The following is a 27,918-nucleotide window of genomic DNA, read 5'->3' on the forward strand; positions in this document are numbered from 1 at the left end:
CATCCCCGCCACTAGTGGGATGGGAACAAAGGAGCTGCTGAGGGCCTCCTGGGGATGCTAGTTTCCAGCACCCTGTCCATCCTTTTCTTGTAATTCCTTTGCTCAAAGGGTTACCGAACTTGGAGGGCTAGAGGCAAGCAAATCTTGCAGACTCTGAAAAGAAACACGCTTCTCAATATGGAGGTGTCCTAAATGCCTAGGAAAGTCACTGCCCGATCTCTGGAGACCTCTAGCTTTAGGCCTAATCTACTTAGGAGATACCTCCTCAGTAATGACTGGCAGGCCTGGGGTGCCACGGTGGTCTTCATGTATCCTGCTTGGGGCCTCAAAAAGTCTGCATGCAGGAAGCTCAGAGCCCCTGAACCCTGGTCTGAGCCCCTGGCATCTTTCTGCTGCAGGCAGTGCCTCATACCCTTCCAAGTGCCCTCTCAGGCCGGCTGTGGAAGGTGGCTTTGTGGTTGTATTGTGCCCACAGACTGGCTCCCCAACCCATTTTCCCACCACTTCCCCTGTGTCCTATAGGCTACTAATGGCCTTGCTCCTAGCTAAGATCCTCCTGCCATTCTTTGTCTGCCCTGGCATGAAGATCACTCTATAGCACTATGGAGATGCAGGATCCCAGGTACCACACTGGGATCATTGCCCCTGTCCAAGGGACTTCACCGTGGTCTTCACTGTTGGTGTCAGATGACTGGTGCTTGTTCCATCCAGAACCATGCAACCCTACCTGGTGACTTAGGAAATGGCACGCTCACTTATTTTCATTAATTTATTTATGTTTGGTTTTTCAAGGCAGGATCTTGCTCTAGCCCAGGCTGACCTGGAATTCACTATGTAGTCTCAGGGTGGCCTTGAACTCACAGCGGTCCTCCTACCTCTGCCTCCCAAGTGCTGGGATTAAAGGTGTGTGCCACGGGGCTGGGAGGATGGTTTATGGTTAAGGCACATGCCTGCAAAGCCAAAGGACCCAGGTTCAATTCCCAAGTACCCATGTAAGCCACATGCACAAGGTGGCACATGCATCTGGAGTTCATTTGCAGTGGCTAGATGCCCGGGCACACCCATTCTCTCTCTCTCTGTCTCTCTGTCTCTCTCTCTCTCGCTCTCTCAATAAATAAATAAATATTAAAAAAAAAAGGTGTGTGCCACCACGCCCCACTCATAACTTCTCATTTATGCTGCTGTTCAGCCATCAGTGGTCAGTAGATCTCTCTCTGGCCTCTACAGCCTGTCAGACTCAGGTGATGGGGCTGTGATTCAGGATCGGCTTTCTGGATACAGAGTAAGAATGCTGCTGTGGCTACCCTCACCTCTAAAGGCAGGCATCTTCACTTATCTTTTCATTCACAGGAGTTACAGGGCCATAGGCACTACTCAGCATCTTGGAAAGGGGGAGAGCAGTACTTTGCTGTTTCTTGGAGCATCAGAATGGCCTGCCATTGCCTCTGTGGCTCCTAGAAACACAGGGTGCTTAAGCCGGCTATGATAAGGACATTCTCCACAGCTATTGCATACACCTGGAGAGATGAAGCCTACTACAAACCATAGGGTGAGCAGAAGTGATCAAGTCCCCCTGACCTAGGCCTCAGCTCCTCGGGCAGTGTCCTCGACCACACTGCTGAGTGTGGGCTTTCCTGTGATGTTTGTGAGCCAGGCAGACAAGTATCACTAAAGCTGCAGAAGTCATATGACTAGCCAAGGTCATACAGCAAGGCTGGGCTGGGAGCTTCCTCACAAATGCCACGAACACTACCTATGGTCCTACCCGGGATGCTGTGAGCCTGGCTAGGGAAACACCCGCAAGACCAAGGGTGTAGCCATCTGGCATTCTGCTGTGGGGAGGGCATGGCCATGTTGACACCAACCTTCAAGACACTTCCTGTGGTCACAGCTATGGTGGATGGTGGTGGCCATACAGTATGTCTGGACCAATGTTGAGATAAACCTGGATGATTCTCACAATGCAATTTTTGTAGGTGAGTGTGTGTGTGTGTGTGTGTGTGGCACTTGGGGTGACAAAGTCTTGACCAGGCTTACTGGGAACTGCAGTTCCCACTCCTGGGAAGATCTTTGACATATAGTATTGTCTGGGGACAGGCCTGCTTTGAAGGTGGGTACTGTCCTCCCCACCAGGCTCTGGGGAAGGTCACTGTTGGTGACATGGTCAGTGCACAGGTGGCTGAGTTGTGACACAAGCAAGTGGAAGAGGCCAGGTGCTGGCATGTACACTGATACCTCATGTCCCAAGTTGGACAAGACAAACAACTCTGCAGGCCAAGCAGGTAGGGGAGGAAGTGCCTGAGGGTTTAGGCACTGTCATTTGGGAGCCTGTCTTGCACTCACAGCCCACCAGAATGCCACATGTGGCCCCACACTTGACCTGTACACGCACAAGTCCAAAACATCCAGGTAGGGACTACATGGGGACCCCTGCAAGGGGCTGAAGGAGTCAGTCCTTGAGATTGTAGTTGCGAATCCTAGAGGGCCACCGGCAGCTTGTAGGTTTTACAGGGTGCAACTTGGTCAGTCTGGTGGGTGTGGCCTTTAGCTGAGCTTCCATCTTTATCCCTCTGATAACAAAGGTCCCCTTTGTGGTGACAGTACTTGGGTCAGCTTCCTGGAGACAGCTGGTTGCTGGAGGTGCTTGGAACTCTACAGGCAAGAGGAAACAGAAAAGGTGCAGGTTAAGAGCGCAGGAATGAGAGGGAGGCCTGAACACAGAACTGTACGTCCCACCAGCAGCATCCTGTGATTTCCTGGGAGCCCAGACAAGCCAGCAGGTCTTTCACAGTGACCACACCCTGCTCAGTGTCAGCTCCACATAGTCTTTGATGGGCCTGGCATGGTCCTCCCCTGGCACTAAGACATCTGACCCTGGGGAAAAACAAAAAACAAGCCAGGCATGGTGGCTCACACCTTTAATCCCTGCAATTGAGAGGCAGAGGTAGGAGAATCGCCATGATTTTGAGTTCACCCTGAGACTACATAGTGAATTCCAGGTCAGCCTGGGCTACAGCAAGACCCTACCTTGAAACAAACAAACAACAACAACAAAAATATTCCTGACCTGTTATCATTTCTGCCCCCCTCCCTCCCTCTCTTTCTTCCTTTCTCAGATAGGGTCTTGCTCTAGCCCAGACTAACCTGGAATTCACTATGAATTCTCAGGCTGGCCTCTAACTCATAGTGATCCTACTACCTCTGTCTCCCAAGTGCTAGGATTAACCCACTTCTATAACCACTTTCTAAGGAGGGAAGGGAGTGGCTCCATTTCCCCAGCAGTCCCACCTACCCCATCAAACATCCTCTGATATGTGCCCCCTGCCTGCTGCCTCATGAGGGGCCTGACTAGACAGTACCCATGGGTTCCTAGTAGCTGACACATGAGGCCAGGCATGGCCTGCAGTCCAATGTCCACTTGACAATGGTACGGGTGATCTGTTTGTTGCTGCTCCTGAAGGTGGAATCCAGGGTCCAAGTATGATGGGCAAGCACCTGTCACTGAACCACACTCAGCCTTTACAAGATCTTCTGAGCTTTTCTGTATTTTCTGAGTCTTTAAAATTAAAGGTGCATCTTTTTCTGACAAGAAAATATTCCACATCTGTGTAAGGTATGCACAGACCTGTCACCCTTCCCTGGGATCCTGGCCCAGCAAGCAGGCAGGATTCTTTGGATTTCACAGCAGAATCTGGTGGCTTAGGGTGTCGGGACACCAATTGCTAGCCTCCACTCAGCTATCCCAGGTGCATGAGGCAAGGTGAGAGGTGACATGTGTGGTCTGTCCAGCGTTGACTGAGCCCATCTTCCCCTGTGGCCTGTGCTGCAGCATGGAGCAGGGCTCTGGAGGACCTGGTCTTTGCTGAGTGGGCACAGCGACCACTGGATGGAGGGCCAACAGGCCAGGGTCACTGCAGCCACACAACCTCCAGCTGGAACCCCCTACAGGCTGGTGTTCCAGATGCATGCCACTATGTCCGGCTTTCTGGGGGAACCTCTAGACACCTCAATTGGGCTCACTAAAGCCACTGGGCTGGGCTCTGCCTAGGAGCCTGCTGGGGTCCCGTGCACTCTCCTGCTGCGTGTCTGGTTCTCCAGGCCCTCTCTACACAAATGCTCCCACACGGCCTCTCTGCATTTCCCCTGCCATGATGCCTGACCACCTGTTCTCTGAGTCTCCCAGCAGCTGGTGGGGAGGCACAGTGATACTGAAAGGACTTCATCCTGGACACTGGGATCTCTGTCTAGGTCCTCATGCCACCACTATGGTGAGGGTGGAGGTGGGCATAGCTCTTGTCTGCACTATGGCTCTCAGCACCCAAGGGCAGTGTTTTCTGTACGTCGGTGGGTTCTCCTGTCCCTAAGCCACCACCCAGCCCCAGGAGCCTTTCTCAGGGCAACTGTCCCAGCTCTGCGGCTACTGTTCTGTGGCTTGGCGAAGGGCTGAACTGGATGTTAAGTGAGGCCTTCCACTTCTCCAGAGCCTGCCTCAGGGCTGGGGAGGACCTGCACTACCCTGGTGATACTCAGGACTCAATCCAAGTTGTGGCCCTAGGCATAGGCAGCAAGGCCTTTCCAGCACAATGAAGCCTTGGCTGGTTCAGCCAGTCCTCATGGGGTTGAACCTCCCTCCACTGAGATCTCTTCTGTGCCCATGGCCCTTCTGTGATCCATAGGTGTCGGGACTGCTGCGCCTCAGGATCTCCTGGCATGGACACTGGGCTCCCATTTCTTATCCTTTCTTTTCGTTGTTTTTTGAAGTAGGGTCTTGCTCTAGCCAAGGCTGACCTAGAATTCACTATGTAATCTCAGGGTGACCTCCAACTCACGGCAATCCAGCTACCTCTGCCTCTAGAGTGCTGGGATTAAAGGCATGTGCCACCATGCCCAGCTCTGAGCTATCCTTTTCTTCAATGCTTATCACTTAGGGTCTATTATATACTCTCAGGCTGTCCAAATCCTCTAAGGCTTCCTGCTGCTACCAACACAGAGTCTGAGGCTTCAGGTGGCCTATGTAGTGGACATGGAGGGTGGACATGACCTAGTCCCCAGCCCTGGCCCTGAGTCGCCAGAAACTGTAAGCACCCCAGGATCGTACACCTGAAGTGTGCACATGCAGTGACAGTCTGTAGCAAGTCCCCTGCCCTGTGCTTTTCTCTGGCCTTAGTGCCCGCTCCTCGCCCTTGCAGCCCCCAGCAGATTGAGACTACATTCATGGGAGTGTTGGACCCATGGACACCTGGCCTGTGCCATAGCAGGAAAGCAAGAGGCTCAACTGGTGCCTCCTGGCCATGATGCTGAGGGGACAGAGCTTTGAGTGTACTGGTCCCACTGTCCCATAAGGAGAACTCTGCCAGGCATGGGCACTGAGCCAGCTCTTTGTCCAGCTTCCTTATCTGCAATGAGCCATATTTGCAGCACAGGGAGCTCACAGAGGGTGCTAGACACTCAACTGTACTGTGTGTCCCCTGAGGAGCTCAGCATGGAAACCTGCCCTAGGTGCCAGGATCTAGGCAGACACCTGACCTGACTGTAACTCTGCCAGGTGGGGGTAGTGGCAGGGTGAGGCTGGCAGTGAGGGCTATGGGAAAAGTGGCACTATGGCATGGCCTGAGAGGTAACTAGCCTTTGGATATCCCCTTGGGAAGGCACAGGCACTGAGGTGGGCAGAGGCAGGCCGGGTACAGGGACATGGCAGATACCAGTTGTTTTGGAAGCATGTGAACTCATTTCAGGATCCCCTGGACTCCTTGTGACCCATTTGGGACCCTGCACCTAGTGCTTAGGGGTCAGCTGGGTTCAGACAGGGTGTGGCTTCTGTCAGGCACTGTCTCGAGATAGTCCACTTGGGGTTGATTGGCTTCTAGATAAATTCATTGAAGAGAAATTTCCAATCTGTTGGTCAGTTCATGGGTCCAGGTGGACTCCAAGCATTTTGGGCTGTGGACCAACAGGCCTGGCTGGGCAGAAGCCATGGGACCCTCTTGGATGGCAGCACTGGGAAGAACAAGTCCCTCTCTTTCTGCTCCTTCCCTCACAGTGACTCCTCAGGACCATGACACCTTGGGCTGCTTTCTGCTCTCCTGGCCCAGGATAGCTGAGTGAAGCAATGTTCTTCTCATCCACCCATGTGGCCTTGTGGGGAGCAGCTGCTGGCCATACCCACACAGGCTGCCCAGCTTGCTCAAGACACTGTGGGCAGTTGGCCAGGCCAAAGGCCTACCCTGAAATCACTCTTTGGCATTCTGGCCAATGATCCCATGGGCTGCATTCTGTCCCTCTAGGAGAGGCAGAGGGATGACATGCCTTGTAGCACATGCAGGGAGGGTGAAACTACACCAGACAGAAGGCCTGAGGGGGGTAGTGCCAGGGGCACAGCCAATATTCTGAGGCCTGGCTCATAGATCTCTACACTGCCACTGCTGCCTCTGTCCAACATTAGCTTGTGAGTGGTGGAAGACACCCCAGACCCAAAGATGAGGCAGATGAGAGACATGGCTTATGAAAGGAGCCAGGCTCTTCCAGCCTGGCACTTAGCAGTTCATGGGGTCCACAGGGGCCAGTGGATTGGATGAGCTTGCAGGTTCTAGGACAACAGGTCTTACTGGGCTGAGAGTGGGGCTAGACTCTGGATGTAGGACACTGTCTGATGTCATGTTCCACTGGCTTATAAATGCAGGATAGGTACTGCCTGCAGATCAGTGAGCCAGGGTCTGCCCAGATGCGATGTTCCTCTGGGGAGCAGGGTGTGTGAGACCTGGGGCTGAAGATTCTTCTTCACGCTTCTGGTGATCTCAGCTCCTCTTGTCGGCAAGTGCTGAGGAGAGGAGTTTCTAGGACAGGCGGGCTGGTTGCAAGGCCGCAGAAGCTTCTGGATGCTCAGGTATGATCACTGCATGCATCTCATAGATGGAAATTCGTATCAGAAGATGCACTGCTACTCCCTGGGAACAACCATTCCTGCAAGGCCCAGTCTCTCCTCCAGCCCTGACCGTGCACCTTGAGTTCTGGCCACACTAGTTTGAGGGCACAGGATGTTCCTGTATGAGCCATTGCCATGCTCCAAGCCAGAGGCCAGAGCCCACTGTCCTGTGAAGATTTGGGGAGCACATGCAAGCCACCCTGGTTGGGGTAATAGGGGCTCCCTGACTGGCAAGCCTGGACACGGCAGAGAAGGGTTCCTGCTGGAGCTCCAAATATGTCACTTGTGCCCAGCCCTAAAGGTATCCCTGCTGTGGGTGTGCACTCTCCCTGCTCATCCGAAGAATCCTCAGTCCTCAGGAAGGTTCAGCCCTGGTCACAGAGCACTGAAAACTTTGCAGGTGTATAGCTTAAAGCCAGTGTGAATTTCAGGCACAGGAACTCTGGTCTATACGTGCAGGGTATACTATCAGGCTTCTCATTAGACCATGGTGCCACACTTTGCCTGGCAGAGCCTTGGAGCCACAAAAGCAACACATGCATGCCCAGGAAGACTCTTCCATGCTTTGTCTGAGTGTCCAATCAACCACTCATTCCCAGCCCTCACCACCAGTCATGACGCGGAATATGACCTTTGGCTCTAGTAGAATGATTTGTTCTCAAGTTCAATTGGAATGGCCACATTTCCTAACCCTGTGAGCTCAACTGACATGTTTTATTGAAGAACAGCTGTCAGAGTGCCCAGGAGCAGTTAGTTCCCCAAGAGGAGCCAGTTCTGGCCTTCTGGATTGTGAGGAAGACAGCTCACAAGGAGAGCCCTGGTCTGCAGGGCGTGTGTGTGTGTGTGTAAGACATGTGTAATGTCTTCATGTCAGTGCTGCTGATGCTAGAGTAAATGTTGGTCTCCAAGAGTGAGGACGAATTTTGTGGTGGCTAAATTTGATCCAGACCTTTCTATACAATAATTTCTTTTCAAGGCAATGTCTCATTCTAGCCCAGGCTGACCTGGAATTCATGGCAATAGTCCTACCTCAGCCTCCTGAGTGCTGGGCTGACAGGGGTGAGCCACCACACCCAACTTGACAGTTTAATTATAATTGTGTTTAACAAAACTCTACAAATGGACTGAAGAGGGCTCAGTGGTTAAGGTGCTTGCCTTCAAAGCCTAATGACTTGGGTTCAGTTCCCCAGTATCCACGTAAAGCCAGATGTACCAACTGGCGCATGAATTTTGGAGTTTCTTTGCCCCAGCTAGAGGCCCTGGCACACCCATTCTTTCTGTGTGTCTCTTCTTCTATCTTTTGTTTGTTTTTTGAGGTAGGTTCTTGCTCTAGTCCAGGCTGACCTAGAATTCACTATGTAGTCTCAGGGTGGCCTTGAACTCATAGAAACCCTCCTACTTCTGCCTCCCAAGTGCTGGGATTAAAGGCATGTGCCACCAAGCTGGGCCCCTCCTCTCTCTTGCTCTCTGCTTGTAAATAAAATAACTAAAATAAAATAAAAACTTTTCAAATACCCACAGGGATGAAGCTGGGGTTCTTACCTGTGGGGAACGTTTAGGCTCTGTGCTAGGGTCTACATTGAGACTGCTCATGTAGGAAGTTTTTTGTTTTTTGTTGTTTCTTTTTCAAGGTAGGGTCTCACTCTAGCCCAGGCTGACCTGGAATTCACTATAGAGTCTCAGGGAGTCTCAAACTCATGGCAATCCTCCTACCTCTGCCTCCCGAGTGCTGGGATTAAAGGCGTGCGCCACTACGCCCGGCTCAGGAAGTTCTTTTTTATTTTTATTTTTTGAAGTAGGGTCTCACTCTAGCTCAGGCTGACCTGGATTTTACTCTGTAGCCTCAGAATGGCCTCAAGCAAATCTTCTACCTTAACCTCCTGAGTGCTGGGATTAAAGGAGTGTGCCATCATGCCTGGCTTTGTGTCTTCATGCAGGAAGTTCTAAAGTTGGTAGAGAAAAGATCTAAAGTTGGCAACAGTCAATTTCTATCTTACTAAAAGTATTCATAAAAGTAGAAAGAGGGGCTGGAGAGAGAGTTCAGTGTTTAAGGTGCTTGACTGCAAAGCCTAATGACCAGGGTTTGATTCCCCAGTACCTAGATAAAGCTGGATGCACAAGGTGGTGCATGCATCTGGAGTTCTTTTTTTTTCTTTTTTTTATTGTTTATTTTTTTATTTGAGAGTGACAGAGAGAGAAAGAGGCAGAGAAAGAGAGAGAATGGGCGTGCCAGGGCCTCCAGCCACTGCAAACGAATTCCAGATGTGAGTGCCCCCTTGTGCATCTGGCTAACATGGGTCCTGGGGAATCGAGCCTCGAACCAGGGTCCTTAGGCTTCACAGGCAAGCACTTAACCGCTAAGCCATCTCTCCAGCCCGCATCTGGAATTCTTTTGCAATGGCTGGAGGCCCTGGAGTACCCATTCCGCCCCCTCTCCCCTCCCAGTTTGCAAATAAATAAATTTAAAAAAAATTAAAGAGCCAGGCATGGTGGTACATGCCTTTAATCCTGAGTGCTTGGTTGACAGGTGTGAGCCACCACAACCAGTTTTACATCTTAATAATAAATCCTGAGGTTGGAGAGGTGCCTTAGTGGTTAAGGCATTTGCCTGCAAAACCAAAGGACCTTGGTTTGATTCCCCAGGAACCACATAAGGTGGTACATGTATCTGGAGTTTGTTTGCAGAGGCTGGAGGCCCTAGCACCTGCTCTCTCTCTCTCTCTCTCTCTCTCTCTCTCTCTCTCTCTCTCTGTCTCTGCCTCTCACTCTCTCAAATAAATAAACAAAATTAAAATAAATTTAAAAATCCAGTTAAACAAAACTCTATGAATGGAGCTGGGCATGGTGGCGCATGCCTTTAATCCCAGTATTCAAGAGGCAGAGATAGGGAGGATCGCTGTAAATGTGAGGCCATCTTGAGACTATATAGTGAATTCCAGGTCAGCCTGGGCTACAGCAAGACCCTACTTCGGAAAAAAACAAAAAACAAAACAAAACAAAAAAAACTCTTCACATAGGCTGGAGAGATGGCTTACTGGTTAAGGCACTAGTCTGCATAGCCTAATGACCAGGGTTTGATTCCCCAGTACCCACATAAATCAGATGCGCAAGGTGACATGTAAATAAATAAAAATATTTTTCAAGACAGGGTGTGGTGGCACATACCTTTAATCCCAACACTTGGGAGGCAGAAGTAGGAGGATTGAGAGATTGCCAAGAGTGACTACAAAGTGAATTCCAGATTGCCTGGGCTACAGCAAAACCCTACGTTGAGCTGGGTGTAGTGCATGCCTTTAATTCCAGCACTTGGGAAGCAGACGTTGGAGGATCACCATGAGTTCAAGGCCAGCCTGAGACTACATAGTTAATTCCAGGTCAGGCTGGGCCAAAGTGAGACCCTACCTTGAAACAAAACAACAACAACAAAAAAAAAGTAGGTATCGCAGGGCGTGGTGGCGCACGCCTTTAATCCCAGCACTTGGGAGGCAGAGGTAGGAGGATCGCCGTGAGTTCGAGGCCACCCTGAGACTTATAGTGAATTCCAGGTCAGCCTGGGCTAGAGTGAGACCCTACCTTGAAAAAGAAAAAAAAAAGTAGGTATGAAGAAATAGCTCAGGAGTTAAAGATGCTTGCTTACAAAGCAGTTAGGGCACTTGCCTGTGCAGCCTAAGGACCAGGTTCAGTTCCCCAGTACCCACATAAACCAGATAGATGCACAAGGTGGTGCATGTGTCTGCAGTTCCTTTGCAGTGGTTAGAGACCTTGGCACATCCTTTCTCCCTCTCTATCTGTGTCTTTTTTTCTCTCTCTCAAATAAATATATAAATATTAAAAAAACAAAGCCTGAAGGCCTGTGTTCAATTCTCCAGTATCCATATAAAGACAAATACACCAGGTGACACATGTGTTGGTTTGTAGTGGCATGAGGCCCTGGTGTGCCCATACTCTCTTTTTCTCCTTCTCACTCTTTTAAATAAATAAATATTCAAAAAACAATTGGGCCGGGCATGGTGGCGTACGCCTTTAATCCAGCCCTTGGGAGGTAGAGGTAGGAGGATCGCCATGAGTTTGAGGCCACCCTGGGACTACATAGTGAATTCTAGGTCAGCCTGAGCTAGAGTGAAACCCTATCTCAAAAAAAAAAAAAAAAAAAAATTGGGCTGGAGAGATGGCTCAACATTTATGGTGCTTCCCTGCAAAGCCTAACAACCCTGCATCAAAAAAACAACAACAAGAAAGTAAACTGGTGGGCTGGAGAGATGGCTTAATGGCTAAGATACTTGCCAGGGAAACCTAAGAACTCATGTTCACGTCTCCAGATCCCACATGAGCACAATGACACAAGCACACAATGTCACACATGGGCACAAGAGGGCACACACTTCTGGAGTTTGTTTGCAGTGGCTAAAAGCCCCGGCGTGCCCATTCTATCTCTCTCTCTCTCTCTCTACCTCTTTCACTCTCTCTCTCAAAATAAAATTTTAAAAAGTAAACCAGGTATGGTGCAGCACACCTATAATCCCAACACCTGAGAGGCAGAGGTAGAATTGCTGTGAGTTTGAAGCCACCCTGAAACTACAAAGTGAATTTCAAGTTGCCTGGGCTACAGCAAAACCCTACCTTGAGCTGGGTATGGTGGCACATGCCTTTAATCCCAGCACTTGGAGGCAGAGGTAGAAGGATCACCATGAGTTCAAGGCCACCGTGAGACTACATAGTGAGTTCCAAGTCAGCCTGGGTTATAGGGAGACCCAACTTTGAAAAACAAAATACACACACACAAGAAGTATAGTTGTTCAGACACAGGCAATTCAGATTAGTACTAAGAAGACATCATTGTCAAGGTCACTGAAATACTGCTAGGATGGCCCCACACTAGTCTTTCCACTTCACACCTAATAGCATTATTTTAACAAGGAGAAAGAATTGGATAAGGTATAACATGAATCTGTGATGAGAAATCTTGGTAATTCAGGAATAGGAATATAAGTGACTGTTTTCTGTGCTGGGGGTGGAACTCAGGGCCTCGGGCACGCTAAGCACATGCACTCGCGCTGAGCTACAGCCCTGCTAAGTGAAGTTCCCAGCTTGATAAAGGTTCCATTGAAAAGCACACAGCAAAAAAAAAAAAAAAAGAAAGAAAAGAAAAGAAAAGCACACAGCAATCGGCGCATTTGGAAACTTTAGCCTAATCCCCTGCAATTTAGGGAAGGACACAAGAAGTCCACTGTTGCCACTCCTGTTACCATGGTGCTAGCGGCCCAGCCAGCTCTTTAAGAAGGGGGAGAAGGAGTATATGATTGGAAGAGAAGAAATGAAAGGAAGACAGTATCATGTACTTAGCAAGGGAAAGAATCAAAGCCAAGCTATTAGGATCCATTCAGGAGCTCAGCAAGGCCAGCAGATCGACCTCTACTCCATAGCCTCCAGAGCAGTTCTGCAGCAGTGAGGAACATGGTCAACAGCACAACCCAAAGCAGCCTGCTGCCTGCTGTGCAAATAAAGTTTTATTGGCACTGCCATAGGTGCACTGTCTGGGTCTGGAGGAGACATCCAATTTCTACCTGCAGGTCTTTCCTCAGCCAGATATGCCCAGCTCTCTGTACCTTGCTTTTTTTGTTTTTGTTTTTGTTTTTCAAGGTAGGGTCTCACTCTGGCCCAGGCTGACTATGTAGTCTCAGATGGCCTCGAACTAATGGCAATCCTCCTACCTCTGCCTCCTGAGTGCTGGGATTAAAGGCGGGCCACCATACCCAGCCTATATTTTGCTTTTAAAGTTAAAATCCTCAAATCAAAACAAAAATATATCTAAAAGCCAGGTGTGGTGTGCATGCTTTTAATCCCAGCACTTTTTAGGCAGAAGAAGAAGGATGGACATGTTTTTGAGGCCAGGCTGAGACTATAGAGTGAGGGCCAGATCAGCCTGGGCTAGCATGAGACTCTATCTCAAAATAAATAAATAAAGCTGGGTGTGATGGCACACGCCTTTAATCCCAGCACTTGGGAAGCAGAGGTAGGAGGATTGTCATGAGTTCAAGGCCACCCTGAGACTCCATAGTAAATTCCAGGTCAGCGTGGGCTACAGTGAGACCCTACCTTGAAAAACCAAATAAAAATAAACAAATAAATAAATAAATAAAGTTAAGATCCATGGGCTAGAGAGATGACTTAGTGCTTAAGGCACTTGTCTGTGAAGCCTAAGGATGCAGGTTTGATTCTCCAGGACCCACATAAGCCAGATATACAAGGTGGCACATGTGTCTAGAGTTCATTTGCAGTGGCTAGAGGCCCTAGTGTGCCCATCCTCTCTCTCCCTCTTTCTTTCTTTCTCTCTCTGTCTCAAAAAATTTTTAAATAAATTAAAATAAATAAATAAATAAAGACTACTAAAAAAAAAAAAGATCCTGTCTCTTCAAGTAGAATCTTCAGAACAACCTCAAACAGAGCTGTTCTGCAGTTCTGGCCACTCTGTCCCAAGGGCTCCTAAGTGCTCCTCAGGCTCTGGGGCTCCTGACCTGTTTGTCTGCATTAATGGCTTCCCTTGGCACCTCTAAATGCCACAGAGGAGAATAATTAAGAGGCCTCCATGGGCTTGATGTGTGTACAAATGTCCTCAAGGCTCTGCTGCAGCCAGCAAACAGCACATGAGCACAGGGTGAGACCACTATGACTTCCTCTGTGACGGGCCAGATCTCTGACCAGAAACAGCAGAAGGGTGAACCTGAGGTACTGCCCAGGTACACAGAAGAATGATCACTGGGGACCTCCGCTAGGGCACCACTACTGTGTGGAGCAGAGGTAGAAGGATCACTGTGAGTTCGAGGACTGCTTGAAACTACATAGTGAATTCCAGGTCAGTCTGGGTGAGAGCTCCTGCCATGTGGAGGGCAGAGGGGATAGAGGGCCCATGGGGGAGTAAGTAGGGGATCTCCACTCCTCTTGGCATGCCTGGGCCAAGATGAGGGAAGCTTACCAAACATGGTACTTCAGGAGCCAGCCAAGAGAGCAGCTAAGAGACCTCTCCAAAAATTTTACAAGTGTCTTCCCTCATTCACAGATTTAAGCAAAAAGTCTGCCTCTGGCCTCCGGCAGGCTGCACAAGCAAACTGGTGTGAGATCCTGTGTGAAACTTTTGGCCATACCCAGGCCAGCAATGCTGTGTGCTTTGTGACATTATAATTCATAACAAAGCATACTTTAGTCTTTGTTCCTTTTTTTTTTTTCCAGGTAGGGGCTTGCTCTAGCCCAGGCTGTCCTTTTGTTTGTTTATTTTTCCAAGATAGGGTTTCATTCTGGCCTAGGCTGACCTCACTTTCTACTCACAGGCTAGCTTCAATCTCACACCTCTTCCTCCTGAGGGACAGAGAATGAGGATGACAGGGTCTCTTGCTATTGCACATAAATTCCAGATGCCTGTGCCACTTTGTGCGTCTGGCTTTAAGTGGGTACTAGGGAATTAAAACTGGGTCATAAGGCTTTACAAGCAAGTGCCTGCCTTTAACCTGTGAGCCACCTCTCTGACTCCTTTGTCCCTCTTTTCTGTCACATGGTTGCTAAAACCCTTGTGGAATAGTGCTTCAGTAGCCATAGAGTTTTGGCTCCAGGCCAACCCTTCCCACCAACACCAAAAAAAGCTTCTCCTCAGACAAAATGTGAAAAAGATTAAAAAAAAAAAACTGTGCATATCCCTTGCTCTCTAAATTGTCTAAATTTCTCACATTTCATACCCTGTAAATGCTTTGTAGGCAGTTAATACTGTATTGTTGGGAGGAAATGACAATCAAAACTGTATCTGTTTGGTATAGTATAGACTTAAAAAACCTTTAAAGATATTTTTAACCTACTTTGATTGAAACCCAGAAAGTATAACTGTGTTCAGGAGCCAGAGATAAAGGAGCCTTGCCTTCACTAAGCACCACTGCCTGCCAGCCAGGAGCTAGCCCTGCCCCAGGAGGCCTCCATGGAAGCTCAGGAAAGGGCTGGCAGCCTGAGGGTGTGGAAGCTCCGGCTAGGCCAGACTCCACTTGGAGACTTTTCTTCTGTCTGGCTGTCCTGAGGTATGCCTTCTTAGGACAAACAAGTGAACTTTTCTTCAGTTCTCAGGGCCATCTAGCTGACTGACCAAATTGCAGAAAGAATTCTGAGAACCTGTGTTGGTCCACAAAGCTGGTTGGCACAGGTGACAGCCTGGACCTGGTACGGGTCTTCAGATGAAACCTGGTGGATCCCTCACCTGTGGGGCTGATGCTATCTCCAGAGAGGTGGTATCAGTGGGGTTAAACGGTGGGACAAGCAGCTGATGTTCACAGAAACTGGAGAACTGCTTGAAGTTGAGCGTGGGTCAATGGGGAAAAGGTAGAGAGGAAAAGGGGGGCTATTTTTTGGTATAGTCTCTACTCTATAGCCTAAACTGGCTTTGAACTTGCAGCATTCTTCCTGCTTCATCCCTTCAAGTGTTGGGATTGAGCCACCAAGTCTCTCCACAATTTAAAGACTTTAACTGGTTCTATTCAGGCCACCCAGCATAAAAAAAAAAAAAAAGTAAGTGGGGCTGGAGGGATGGCTTAGCGTTTAAGGCATTTGCCTGCAAAGCCAAAGGACTCAGGTTCGATTCCCCAAGACCCATGTTAGCCAGATGCACAAGGTGGCATATGCATCTGGAGTTCGTTTGCAGTGGCTGGAGTCCCTAGTGCACCCATTCTCTCAATCTCTCTCTCTCTCTCTCTCTCTCTGTGTCTGTCAAATAAATAAATAAAAATAAAAAATGTTAAAAGTGAACAAGCTTTGTGCAGTGGCAGTAAGTATCGCAGCCAATGAGATTTATCCAAGGCATGATTATTGCTAACTGAAAAAAAAAAGTGAGCAAAGCTGGGTGTGGTGGTACATGCCTTGAAAAATTATATATGTAGGGTTAGTACTGAAATGATCCCTGCAGATGACGTTGGTTTTACCACCAGGGAAAGGCCTAAGCAAGCAGAAACAAAACTCAGTTCCTTTTTTGTGTGTGAGACTGGAGACTGAACCCAGGGTTTCACACATGCTTAGCAAGTACTCTACTGCTGGGTACATCTGCAGCTTTCAAGTCTAGATCTCTCTCTCTCTCTTTTGCTTTCTCTTTAAAACTGGAGAACAGAGCCTCACCAAGCTGTCCAGGCAGGCCTTGAATTTGCTATCTTCCTGCCTCACTCTCCCAACTAACTGGGATTATGGGTTGCTGCATGAGGCCTGGCTAAAAAGGTCATTTCAAGGTAAGCTATCCTTGCTGGGGTTGTAGCTCAGTGGTAGAGGCCTTGCTTTGCATCTGTAAGGCCTTGGGTTCAATCCCTAGCATTGAAGAAGAAAATTACCTTTCAGCAAGGTTGGGACAATGAGAGAACCATAGAAAGTAACAGGTTGGGTAACAGGTGGCTTTAGTTGTCTATTTTGTGAAAGGATTTGTGTGTAGGAAACTGTTATCTTGCCAATTGAAAGTGGCCTGTTTGGAAATTTGGCAGTTGTGTCTCTAAATCTGATTTTTGGAAGGTCAGGTGAACATCAGGCTTCAGGCTAGACTGTGGACTATGGCCTCAGGGATTCCATGTTGATGTCTAGACTGGTCTGTTGGACCAGTGTAGGGCCAAGTTTACAATGCCCTCTATCATTTATTTACTTCAGCAAAAATGTTCCTCAGGGCTGGATAGTTGGCTTAGCAGTTAAGACACTTGCCTGAGAAGCCTAAGAACTCAGGTTCAATTACCCAGTACCCATGTAAGCCAGATGCACAAGGTGGCACATGTATTTGGAGTTCCTTTACAGTAGCTAGAGGCCCTGGCACACCCATTCTGTTTCTCTCTATCTGTCTCTTTCTCTCTCTCTTTCAAATAAATAATTTTTTTTTTTTAATGTTGGTGATGGCTAGGGAGATAGCTCTACAAGTAAAGGAGCTTGCTTGCTTAAACATGAGGACCTGAAACCACCTGAAGCAGATTACTCAGCACTCACATAAACAGCTGAGCATGGCCACGCATGCCTGTAACCCCAGTCATGTGGGTACTGAGACTGGGGAATCATTAGGGCTCACGGGGTTGAGGGAGAGACTCCATTTCAAGGAAATAAATGGATGAGTGATAGAGGAGGGCAAAGACATTCCTCTCCTGCCAAATTAAAAATAAAATAAAAAGAAGAGCATGGCTCAGATTGCCACATCCTCACTGACTTTCTGGCCACTTGTCCCTTCACTAGTGATAGGGAAGTACTGAGGTTTCCAGCCCAGGGCGAGCCTGAATTTCCTGCATTCCTTGGAACTTTGCTCTCATGCTCTGCAGCTCTTCTGTTAGAAGCACACCTTCCGTGCTGCTGTGTCCTGCCCCTTAGCCTTTTTGCTTTCTGGAAACACCCCTTTTGGGGAAGTCCACTTTTGTTGTTGTTTGTTTTTTGAGGTAGGGTCTCGCTCTAACCCAGGCTCACCTGGAATTCACTATGTAGTCTCAGGCTGGCCTTGAACTCACAGTGATCCTACCTCTGCCTCCAGAGTGCTGGGATTAAAGACGTGCGCCACCACACCTGGCTGGTGAAGACCACTTTTACAAAAATGTTTAACCTAAAGCAAATGAGTTAACTAGTTATTTTCTGTTGTTCTGGGAATATCCTGGTTCTGCCTCCCATGCTGCCATAGGAGTGTTGGGATTACAGACATGCACTATCATGTCAAGCTTTTTTTTTTTTGGTTTTTCGAGGTAGGGTCTCGCTCTATCCCAGGCTGACCTGGAATTCAGCTACTTTTTAAATTTTGTGGCACTGGAATAACACAGGGCCTCCAGTATGCTGGACAAATTCTCTAAAACTGAGGTCCATCCCAGCTTCCCATGTTTCTCTTGCTTGAGTTTGCTGTGGAGTTTTATTCAGTATTGCTGTGGGCCAGTACTCCATAAAATCTTGAGAAAGCTAGAGAGATGGCTTAGAGGTTAAGGCGCTTGCCTGCAAAGCCTAAGGACCCAGCTTTGATTCCCCAGTACTCATGTGTAGTAGATAGTTTTAAGTTTACTGAGATGAACTTTTAGACCAGACATAGTTACGGAGGAAAGGATATTTATTGAAGCTTATAGATCCAGAGGAAGTTCTATAATGGCAGAAGAAGCTGGCTCTGTTTTCACAGGTCTAAGCAAAGAAAGAGAGAGACAGAGAGAGAGAGAGAGAGAGAGAGAGAGAGATGTCATAAGTCACAAGCTACACAGCACACTTTAGGAACTCTATCTTTAGATTGTTAGTTTAACTCCACCACCATACCTTAAAGCTAGACCCTAAGATTGGCCCAGTGACACCTCCTATGCCAGGTGGTTAGAAATTTAAGAAATTTTAATAAACTCTTGAATCTATTGGGGGGCATCTACTTTTTTTTTTTTTTTTGAGGCAGGGTCTCACTCTAGCTCAGGCTGACCTGGAATTCACTGTTGTTTCAGGGTGGTCTTGAACTCATGGCGATCCTCCTACCTCTTGCCTCCTGAGTGCTGGGATTAAAGGCATGCACTACCACGTCTGGCTGGGGGACATCTACTTAAACTACCACATTTTGTTCCTGACCCACAGTAGATTTAAAACCATTGCACATTGTAAATTATATTTAGTCCAATTTTAAAGGTCTCTACAGTTTTGACCAATTTAAGATACTTTTAAAGTTTTAAGTATTTTTTGAGATTTAAGATTTTTCTTAGTTGTGATAAGTCCAATATAAGCAGAAACTGACAGTTTTCAGACTTTTTAATCTCTTGCCTCTAGTTAGGCAGAGTAGTCAGAGAAAACTTTCATCCCAGGCCAACAATGTATTTTATGGTAGCCCTGATCTTGGGATATCTAAAACAACTTTGGGTCTTTATGTAAACCACAGTCTATCTTTTTTTGTTTTGTTTTTCAAGGTAGGGTCTCATTCTAGCTCAGGCTGACCTGGAATTTACTATGTAGTCTCAGGGTGGCCTCGAACTCATGGTGCTCCTCCTACCTCTGCCTCCTGAGTGCTGGGAGTAAAGGCATGTGTAAACCACAGTCTATCTTTTAAAGGCTCTTTCAGCTTGTTTACAAGAGTTCTAACACCCTGCTTATATGTTGCATTATAGTAGTGGCTCCTGGAACCGTGTGCAATTTATGATCATTTTATGTATTTTTTTATGTTTTTAAACCAAATATCAAAGCCGGGTGTGGTGGTGCACGCCTTTAATCCAGGTCAGCCTGAGCTAGAGTGAGATCCTACCTCGAAAAATGAATAAACAAACAAACAAACAAAAACAAAACAAAACAAAATACCAGGTGTACAGGACACAGTTATATTTTTAACTTAGGGACTGTAGTGGTTTGATTCAGATGTCCCCCATAAACGTAGGTGTTCTGAATGCTAGGTTCCCAGCTGATGGAAATTTGGGAATTAATGCCTCCTGGAGGGAGTGTATTGTTGGGAGCCGGCTTATGGGTATTAAAGCCAGTTTCCCCTTGCCAGTGTTTGGCACACCCTCCTGTTGCTGTGTCCCACCTTATGTTGACCAGGGGGTGATGTCCACCCTCTGCTCATGCCATTGTTTGCCCCTGCCACCGTGGAGCTTCCTCTCGAGCCTTTAGCCAAAATAAACCTCTTTTTCCCAGAAGCTGCTCTTGGTTGGGTGATTTCTACCAGCAATGTGAACCGGACTGCAACAGGGACTAAATAAATCATGACCTTGAACAGCAGTGTTTTTTTTTTTTTTAAGTTAACTTTTCAAAAGAGTTTGTATTTATTTTTTTAATTTTTTTTTATTTGAGAGTGACAGACAGAGAGAGAAAAAGGCAGATAGAGAATGGGCACTCCAGGGCCTCCAGCCACTACAAAGGAACTCTAGACACGTGTGCCCCTTGTGCATCTGGCTAATGTGGGTCCTGGGGAATCAAGCCTTGAACCGGGGTCCTTAGGCCTGACAGGCAAGCACTTAACTGCTAAGCCATCTCTCCAGCCAGAGTTTGTATTTTTATCATAGTCTTTTTTATGTATCTTTTTTATTGTTTTGTTTTCTTGGTTTTTCAAGGTAGAGTCTCTCTCCAGCCCAGGCTGACCTGGAATTCACTACGAAGTCTCAGGGTGGCCTTGCCTCCTGAGTGCTGGGATTAAAGTTGTGCACCACTATGACTGGGGCTTTTTTTTTTTTTTTTTTTAGTTTTAATGTAAAGCAGTTGGGCCATCTTTTTTAAGATTGTTAATGTGTTGACAACAGCAGCTTCCGCAACCTAAAACTAGCCTCCGCATCTGTAATTTTAACTTGTTTGAGGTTTTTTTGAACTTAAAATCTTAAATTTCCAGTCTATTATCTTTAGTCAAGTACAGTAGTCTATTACAGATTTAACTTGATCAAACTCTGTGACTGGGCTGCAGAACACAGCCAGCCCTTATGTTAGCAGCCCAGTTTTACAAAGTCCTCTATACTCTTTTTTTCTTCTTTTTTTTTTGAAAGTTCATAAGCCAAGCCTCCAAGTCATAAACCAAGCCTTCAAGTATGTTTTTTTTTTTTTGTACTTAGCATTTTGAAAATAGTCCATAAAATTTGGCTTATCACTCCACAAGGCATCTTTATTTGGAAGTACTAAGTCTATGTCTTTTCCTCCAAGACAAAAGTTTTAAAAGACCAAAATCTACATGGTCAGGTTTATCTCACCCCACTCCTGGTACCATTTTTGTAGTAGACAGTTTTAGTTTTATTGAGATGAACTTTTAGACCAGGCACAGTTATGGAGGAAGGGATATTTATTGAAGCTTACAGATCCAGAAGAAGGTCTACAGTGGTAGAAGAAGTTGGCCCTGTTTTTACAGGTCTAAGCAGAGAGAGAGAGAGAAGCCATAAGCCACAAGCTATACAGCACACAGCACACTTTAGGAACTTTAGTTAGGCACATTATATCTTTAGATTGTTAATTTAAACTCTACCACCATATCTTAGGGCTAGACCTAAGATTGGCTCAGTGACACCTCCCCCAGCCAGATGGCTAGAAATCCAAGAAGTTTTAATAAACTCCTGAATCTATTGGGCGGCATCTATTTAAACTACCATACCATGTAAAGCCAGATGAATAAAGTGGCACATGCATCTGGAGTTCTTTGACTAGAGGTCCTGGCATGCCCATTCTCTCTCCATTGTTTCTCCTTGCAAATATTGACAACAATAATAATAAACTTAAGGGCTGGAGAGATGAGTTGGCAGTTAAGCGCTTGCCTATGAAGCCTATGGACCCCGGTTCGAGGCTCAATTCCCCAGGACCCATGTTAGCCAGATGCACAAGGGGGCGCACACATCTGGAGTTCATTTGCAGTGGCTGGAGGCCCTGGAGTGCCTATTCTCTCTCTCTCTCTCTCTCTCTCTCTCTCTCTCTGCCTCTTTCTCTCTCTGTCTGTCACTCTCAAAAAATGAATAAATAAAAATAAACAATACAAAAAAATAATAAACTCAAAGAGACTTGAATACAAGCACTCAGGAGGCAGAGGAAGGAGGGCTGTTGTGAGTGTGAGACTACATAGTGAATTCAAGGTCAGCCTGAGCTATAGCAACACCCTGAAAAACCAAACAACAATAACAATAAGAACAACAAAAACAAAACAAAAAAATAAAAAACTCTCAATCAAGGAGCTGAAGAGATGGCCCAACAGTTAAGGCACTTGCCTGTGAAGGACTAAAATTCAGTTTCCCAGTACTCACATAAAGCCAGATGCACATTCATCTGGCATTCGTTGGCAATGGCTAGAGGCCCTGGAGCACCCATTCTCATTCATTCTCTTTCCCTCTCTGCTTACAAATCAATTAATTAGCATGTCAGGTCCTCTATAGCCACTGAAAGTGAACTCCAGAAGCATGTGCCATCTTGTGATTCTGGCTTATGTGGGTACTAGGGAATCAAACCTTGGTCCTTAGGCTTTTGCAGGCAAGTGCCTTAACCTCTAAGCCATCTTTCCAGCTCCCCTCCCCTTTTCTTTTCATGGTAGGGTCTTGCTCTAACCCAGGCTGAGCTGGAATTCACTATGTAGCCTCAGGTTGGCCTCGAACTCAGTGATCCTCATACCTCTGCCTCCTGAGTGCTAGAATTAAAGGTTTGTGCCACTATGTGTGGCTCAATTGTTATGATCATTAATTTTTGGTTTTTCAAGACAGGGTTTCACTCTAGCTCAGACTGACCTGGAATCCACTAGGTAGTTCTCAGGGTGGCCTTGAACTCATGGCAATCCTTCTACCTTTGTCTCTTGAGTGCTGGGATTAAAGGAGTGCACCACCATGCCCAGCTTTAATTATTTCTTAATATATTTGCTTTGTTTTCAAAAATTACTTCAACATGTTACTCTCCTGTGTGGCAGTCTTTATTTCATCATAGCAATTTCAAAAGAGCTAACAAAGACCTCTTGGATATCAGTTTCTCAAAAATGTGGAGGGTCCTCTGCACTGAAGGAGCCCCTGCACAGGTAGGCTGCTCAGTCCAATCAGGACCTGATAATCACCCACTCACCAGAACCCTCACTCTTAGGTTTCTACAGCAGCCGTTTCTAGCAGTGGAGCTGTGTGCAAAATCTCTAAGAAATCTCACTAGCATGACCAGCTCTTATTCAGTGATAGGGTACAGCTGAGTACAATGAAGCTGGGAAAAAGAGAGGAAGCCTTAACATCATGGGTGGCAATAACAGTCCTGGTGGTAATGCAAGGCTGCTGTGATGCTGGGTCTGGGAGCAGGAGTCTAAGTCTACACCGAGGACTCATCTTGCCCTCCTCCCAGCTTGCGTTCCTGGAGTTCAGCCAGGATCTTCTTGGCAAGCTTGCCTCTCTCCTTCCCCACATTGTCTGTAGGCTTTTCTTAGCCTGTCCATCTCACCTTGGTCACTGGAACCTGACCATCTACCTTCTTTTTTTTTTTTTTTTCTTTTTTTGGTTTTTCGAGGTAAGGTCTCACTCTGGTCCAGGCTGACCTGGAATTAACTCTGTCATCTCAGGGTGGCCTCAAACTCAAGGCAATCCTCCTACCTCTGCCTCCTGAGTGCTGGGATTAAAGGCGTGCGCCACCACGCCCGGCTTCGTCTACCTTAAATCAGGTTATCTCCAACCTTAGGAGAGTTCTATGTCCGTACAGAATTGTGAGGACCAGACAAGGATGATACACAATGTTCAGGGTCAGTTTACAGTCGTCACAAACTGTTCCTTGAGGTCATTCATCTTGTGTAATTTTCACCTCTTTCTTACCACAGTCCTCATCACCATGTCCCATAAGGACACCTCAACTGTACTTCTGAGCTCACCTCAGGTTTCACAGGAAACATAAAGCATCTGTAGAGGCTAAGTGGCAGATAGGCCTTGTGTCAGGGACATCATATAACAGGGGTCACTGTTGTGTCCTAAGTGCCAACAGACCAGGGTGAGCTTCAAGATGGAGTCCCTCACACTGAAGTTGCACATCACCCGGCTGAAGTTAAGCTATCTGCCTGAATTTGGAGACTTGGAGAAGCCAGGATAAAAGAGATGACCGACAATTCCCCACACAAGCTGCTTTCTTTTCTCTCTCTCTTTCTTTCTTCCTTCCCTCCCTCCCTTCTTTCTTTCTTTCTTCCTTCCCTCCCTCCTTTCTTTCTTCCTTCTCTCCCTCCCTCCCTCCCTCCCTCCCTCCCTTCTTTCTTTCTTTCTTTCCCTCTTTCTTCTTCTTCTTCTTCTTCTTCCTCTCTCTCTCTCTCTCTCTCTCACTCTCTTTCTTTCTCTTTTTGAAGTAGAGTCTCATTCTAACCCAGGCTGACCTGGAAATCACCCTATAGTTCCAGGCTTCCCTTGAACTCACTGAGATCCTCTTACCCCTGCCTCCCAAGTGTTGGGATTAAAGGCGTGAGCACCACACCCTGCTTCTCTTCCTTCTTCCCTCTCTCCTGTCCCTGTGTCTTTGTATTTTGCAACATCTCATGTAGCCCAGGTAGGCCTCTGTAGGTAGAATCTCTGATTTTCCTGCCCTCCCCTACACTGCCTGCTTTCTATGCTGGGATCACAAGTGTGTATCACTATACCCAATTTCTTTCCTTTTGTTACGACAAGGTCTTGCTAAGTAGCCCAGGTTGGCTTTGAATGGGTGAGGAGCCTTAGGCTTCTCAGTGCTAGGATCAGAAGTAAACTATTCCACCAAGCCAGTTTCAACTGGCATGATAATAGGGGCCACTAGGTGTTGCCCACTGGTTAATATTTCTCCAGGTCCTTAGTTGGAGGCCAGGCAAGGCTGGTCTGGCTGCAGAAGTGTGCAATTCTCAGGCATTCAAACAGCTGGGATTGGCCCACATCCTGTTTCAATTTAACTAGGTGCCAATATTCAAAAGTGAAACTTTTTGTTGTTGTTGTTTGTTTCTTTGAGGTCTCACTCTAGCCCTGTCTAACCTGGTACTCACTCTATAGTCCCAGGCTGGCCTGGAACTCATGATGATTCTTCTACCTCAGCCTCCTCAGTGCAGGGGATTAAAGGCGTGTGACACCATGCTCACAGGACTAGGACTGTGGGTGGTGTTCAGGGTCCAAACCTCCTGAGGCCCAGAGCACTCCAGCAGCTGACTTTCCCATGATCTGTCTGAACCCCACTGTGCTCCCCCAGACCCTCATCTGGTCCAAGACTGGAGTGGAGCCAATTCTAACTCTCATTCCCCTGGTGGAACTGTGACCTTGGCCTGAGGTAGAGTGTCAAGTTGCCATGCAAGCTGAGCTTAGGAGAGGGAGACTATGCAATCAGGCCATCAGACAAGAGGCAGTTGTTCTGGTTTTTTCTTTTCTTCTTTTTAGTATGTTATTTATTTATTTGAGAGATGCAGACAGTAGAAGAGGGAGAGAGAGAATGGATGTGAAGACCTCTAGCCACTGCAAATGAACTTCAAATACATATGCCGCCTTATGCATCCGTCTTATATAAGTACTAAGGAATCAAACCTGGGTCCTTGGGCAAGTGTCTTAACCACTAGTCCATCTCTCCAGCCCCCTTTTTGTTTGTTTGTTTTCCCTTGGATCTTTAGATAAGAAAAGCCTGGCAGAGTGTGGTCACTGTCTGTTTAAATCTGTAGATACTCTCATTATGTAAGCAGTGTTTTAAGAAGTGACTTTGGGGCTGGAAAGATAGGTCAGCAGTTAAAGATGCTTGTTTGCAAAGTCTGATGACACTGGTTTGATGCCCCACATAAAGCCAGATGCACAAAGTGGCACATGCATTGTTATGGGGGTTTTGGGGATCCTTGCCAATGCCAATGAACTTACAATAAATTTAGGATACCCTGGATTCTTATGAATTTTAAAGAATTAAATCCACAGAACAGAGAGTAAGACTTAAACTTTATTAGATTTAGAGAGGAAAAGAGAAAATTATAGAGAACTACTGCCATGTGGAAGGCGGGAGGGAATAGGGAGACCAGGTGAGCATAAGAGCCAGGGTCCCTCCCCACCATCTCAATCAGGCAGGGCCAAGATGAGAGGGCTTGCCAGAGCAGGGACCTGGACAGTCTGGAGAGGTGAAAAGCCCACAGGAGGCTTTGCCCACCTGGTAAGGATCTAGCTATGAGCTTATTGTGGCGGGTTTTACCTTCAGGTGAGCCTGAAAGCTGACTGGTCTGGGCTAGGGGCTGGCTCCAGAGTAGGGACCAGAGAGCTGAGTGGATAGATGGGATCAGCTGCTGAACTCAGGTTCTGCTGCAGGCTGGCATGCTGTTCCCTCTTTTGGGCCCAATCCTGACTAATTCCAGCTGGCTCAGCGTCTGGAGTTCTCTTGCAGTGCCAGGAGGTCCAGGCATGCCATACTCTCTCTCTTTCTCTCTCAAATACATACATAAATAAAAATATTTAAGGGGGAGGGAGGGTATTACCGTGGGATACTTTTTATAATCATGGAAAATGTTAATAAAAATTGAGAAAAATAAATAAATAAAAATATTTAAAAAACAGGTCATGGTGGTGCATGTCTTTAATCCCAGCAGGAGGGAGGCAGAGGTAGGAGGACTGCCATTAATTTGAGGCCACCCTGAGACTCCATAGTGACTTCCAGGTCAGCCTGAGCTAGAGTGGGACCCTAACTCAAAAAAACAAAACAGCTGGGCGTGGGGGCGCACACCTTTAATTCCAGCACTTGGGAGGCAGAGGTAGGAGGATTGCCATGAGTTCAAGGCCACCCTGAGATGACAGAGTTAATTCCAGGTCAGCCTGGACCAGAGTGAGACCCTACCTCGAAAAGGAAAAAAAAAAAAAAAAATTTTTTTTTTTTAAAGCTACTTTTAATTTCTTTATTAAGACACAGTCTCATGCCTGCCAAGTGCTGGTATTACAGGTGTGTGTCATCAATGCCTGACTTCAAACAATTATTTTTTCTTTTGGTTTTTCGAGGTAGGGTCTCATTCTGGTCCAGGCTGACCTGGAATTCATTATGTAGTCTCAGGGTAGCCTTGAACTCATGGTAATCCTCCTACCTCTTCCTCCCGAGTGCTGGGATTAAAGGCGTGCACCACCATGCCCGGCTTGACTTCAAACGATTTTGTTTTTAAATATGTATGCATGTATATGTGGACGTGTGGGGGAGTGCACACATGCCACATTGCACATGTGGTGCTCTGAGGACAGCCTAGGTATGTTTGTCCTCTCCTTCCACTTCTGCTTGAGACAGGGCCTCCCTTGTTTTGTTTTTGCTGCTTTGGCTTTGTGCATCAGTCTAGCTGGCCCCAGAGCTTCTGGATTCTCCCGGCTCTGCCTCCCACTGCTATAGGCACATTGGGATCGCAGACACATCTGCTACTATGTCTGGCTTTACATGGGTGCTGAGACATTGCAAGAAAGCACCTTTAAGTTAACTCGGAGTCATTTCCCCAGCCCCAAGAAATCTGGTAGATTTTTTTTTTCCAAGGTATTATCTTACTCTAGCCCAGGCTGACCTAGATTTTACTATGTAGTCTTAGGGTGACCTCGAACTCTTGGCAATCAATCCTCCTACCTCTGCTTCCCGAGGGCTGGAATGAAAGGTGTGCGCCACCATGCCTTGCCCAAGCAATCTTTTTTTTGTTGTTGTTTGTCCAGGTAGGGTCTCACTCTAGCCTAGGCTGAACCCGAACTCACAGAGATTAAAGACAATGCAGCACCATGCCTGGCCCAAGCAATCTTTTCTTTTTTTGTTTGTTTTTATTTATTTATGAGTGACAGACAGAGAAAGAGGCAGAGAGAGAGAGAGAGAGAATGGGCACGCCAGGGCCTCCAGCTGTTGCAAACGAACTCCAGATGCATGCGCCACCTTGTACATCTGGTTTATATGGGTCCTGGGGGATTGAGCCTTCAATGGGATCCTTGGGCTTCACAGGCAAGTGCTTAACCGCTAAACCATCTCTCCAGCCCTCCACCTCCTTTTTTTTTTTTTTTTTTTTGGTTTTTCAAGGTAGGGTCTCACTCTGGCTCAGGCTGACCTGGAATTTATTATGTAGTCTCAGGGTGGCCTCGAACTCACGGTGATCCTCCTACCTCTGCCTCCCGAGTGCTGGGATTAAAGGCGTGCACCACCACGCCCGGCTTTTTTTTTTTTTTTTTGAGGTAGGGTCTTGTTCTAGCCCAGGCTGATCTGGAATTCCTTATGTAGTCTCAGGGTGTCCTTGAACTCACAGCGACCCTCCTACCTTTGCCTCCCAAATGCTGGGATTAAAGGCGTGTGCTACCACACCTGGCTAAAACTAACAGGTGTTTTATTTTTTTATTAGAGAGGAACAGACAGGGAGAGAAAGAGAGAGAATTGGGTGCATCAGGGCCTTCAGCCACTGAAAACAAATTCCAGATGCATGTGCCACCTTGTGCATCTGGCTTATGTGGGTCCTGGGGAATCAAGCCTCAAACCAGGATCCTTAGGCTTCACAGGTAAGTGCTTAACCACTAAGCCATCTCTTCAGCCCTAGCAGTTTTTATTTATTTATTTATTTTATTTATTTGAGAGAAAGACAGAATGGTCCCGCCAGGACCTCCAACCACTGCAAATGAACTCCAGATGCATGTGCC

The 27,918-nt window shown here is 47.1% G+C and overlaps 1 protein-coding gene across 2 annotated transcripts in view; it reads right to left on the reverse strand.

Moving 5' to 3' along the window:
* Window positions 1-1,093: 1,093 nt before the first annotated feature.
* Ccdc57 (coiled-coil domain containing 57) overlaps window positions 1,094-27,918 on the reverse strand; it is a 192,680-nt gene continuing 165,855 nt past the window's right edge. For both annotated transcript variants that reach the window (XM_045158322.1, XM_045158321.1), the window contains one exon: window positions 1,094-2,652. In XM_045158322.1, coding sequence (XP_045014257.1) covers window positions 2,450-2,652 — 203 coding nt within the window. In that variant the 3' untranslated portion in view covers window positions 1,094-2,449. The remainder of the gene's footprint in view (window positions 2,653-27,918) is intronic.

Source organism: Jaculus jaculus, chromosome 9 (genome assembly GCF_020740685.1).
Source record: "Jaculus jaculus isolate mJacJac1 chromosome 9, mJacJac1.mat.Y.cur, whole genome shotgun sequence".
NCBI lineage: Eukaryota > Metazoa > Chordata > Mammalia > Rodentia > Dipodidae > Jaculus > Jaculus jaculus.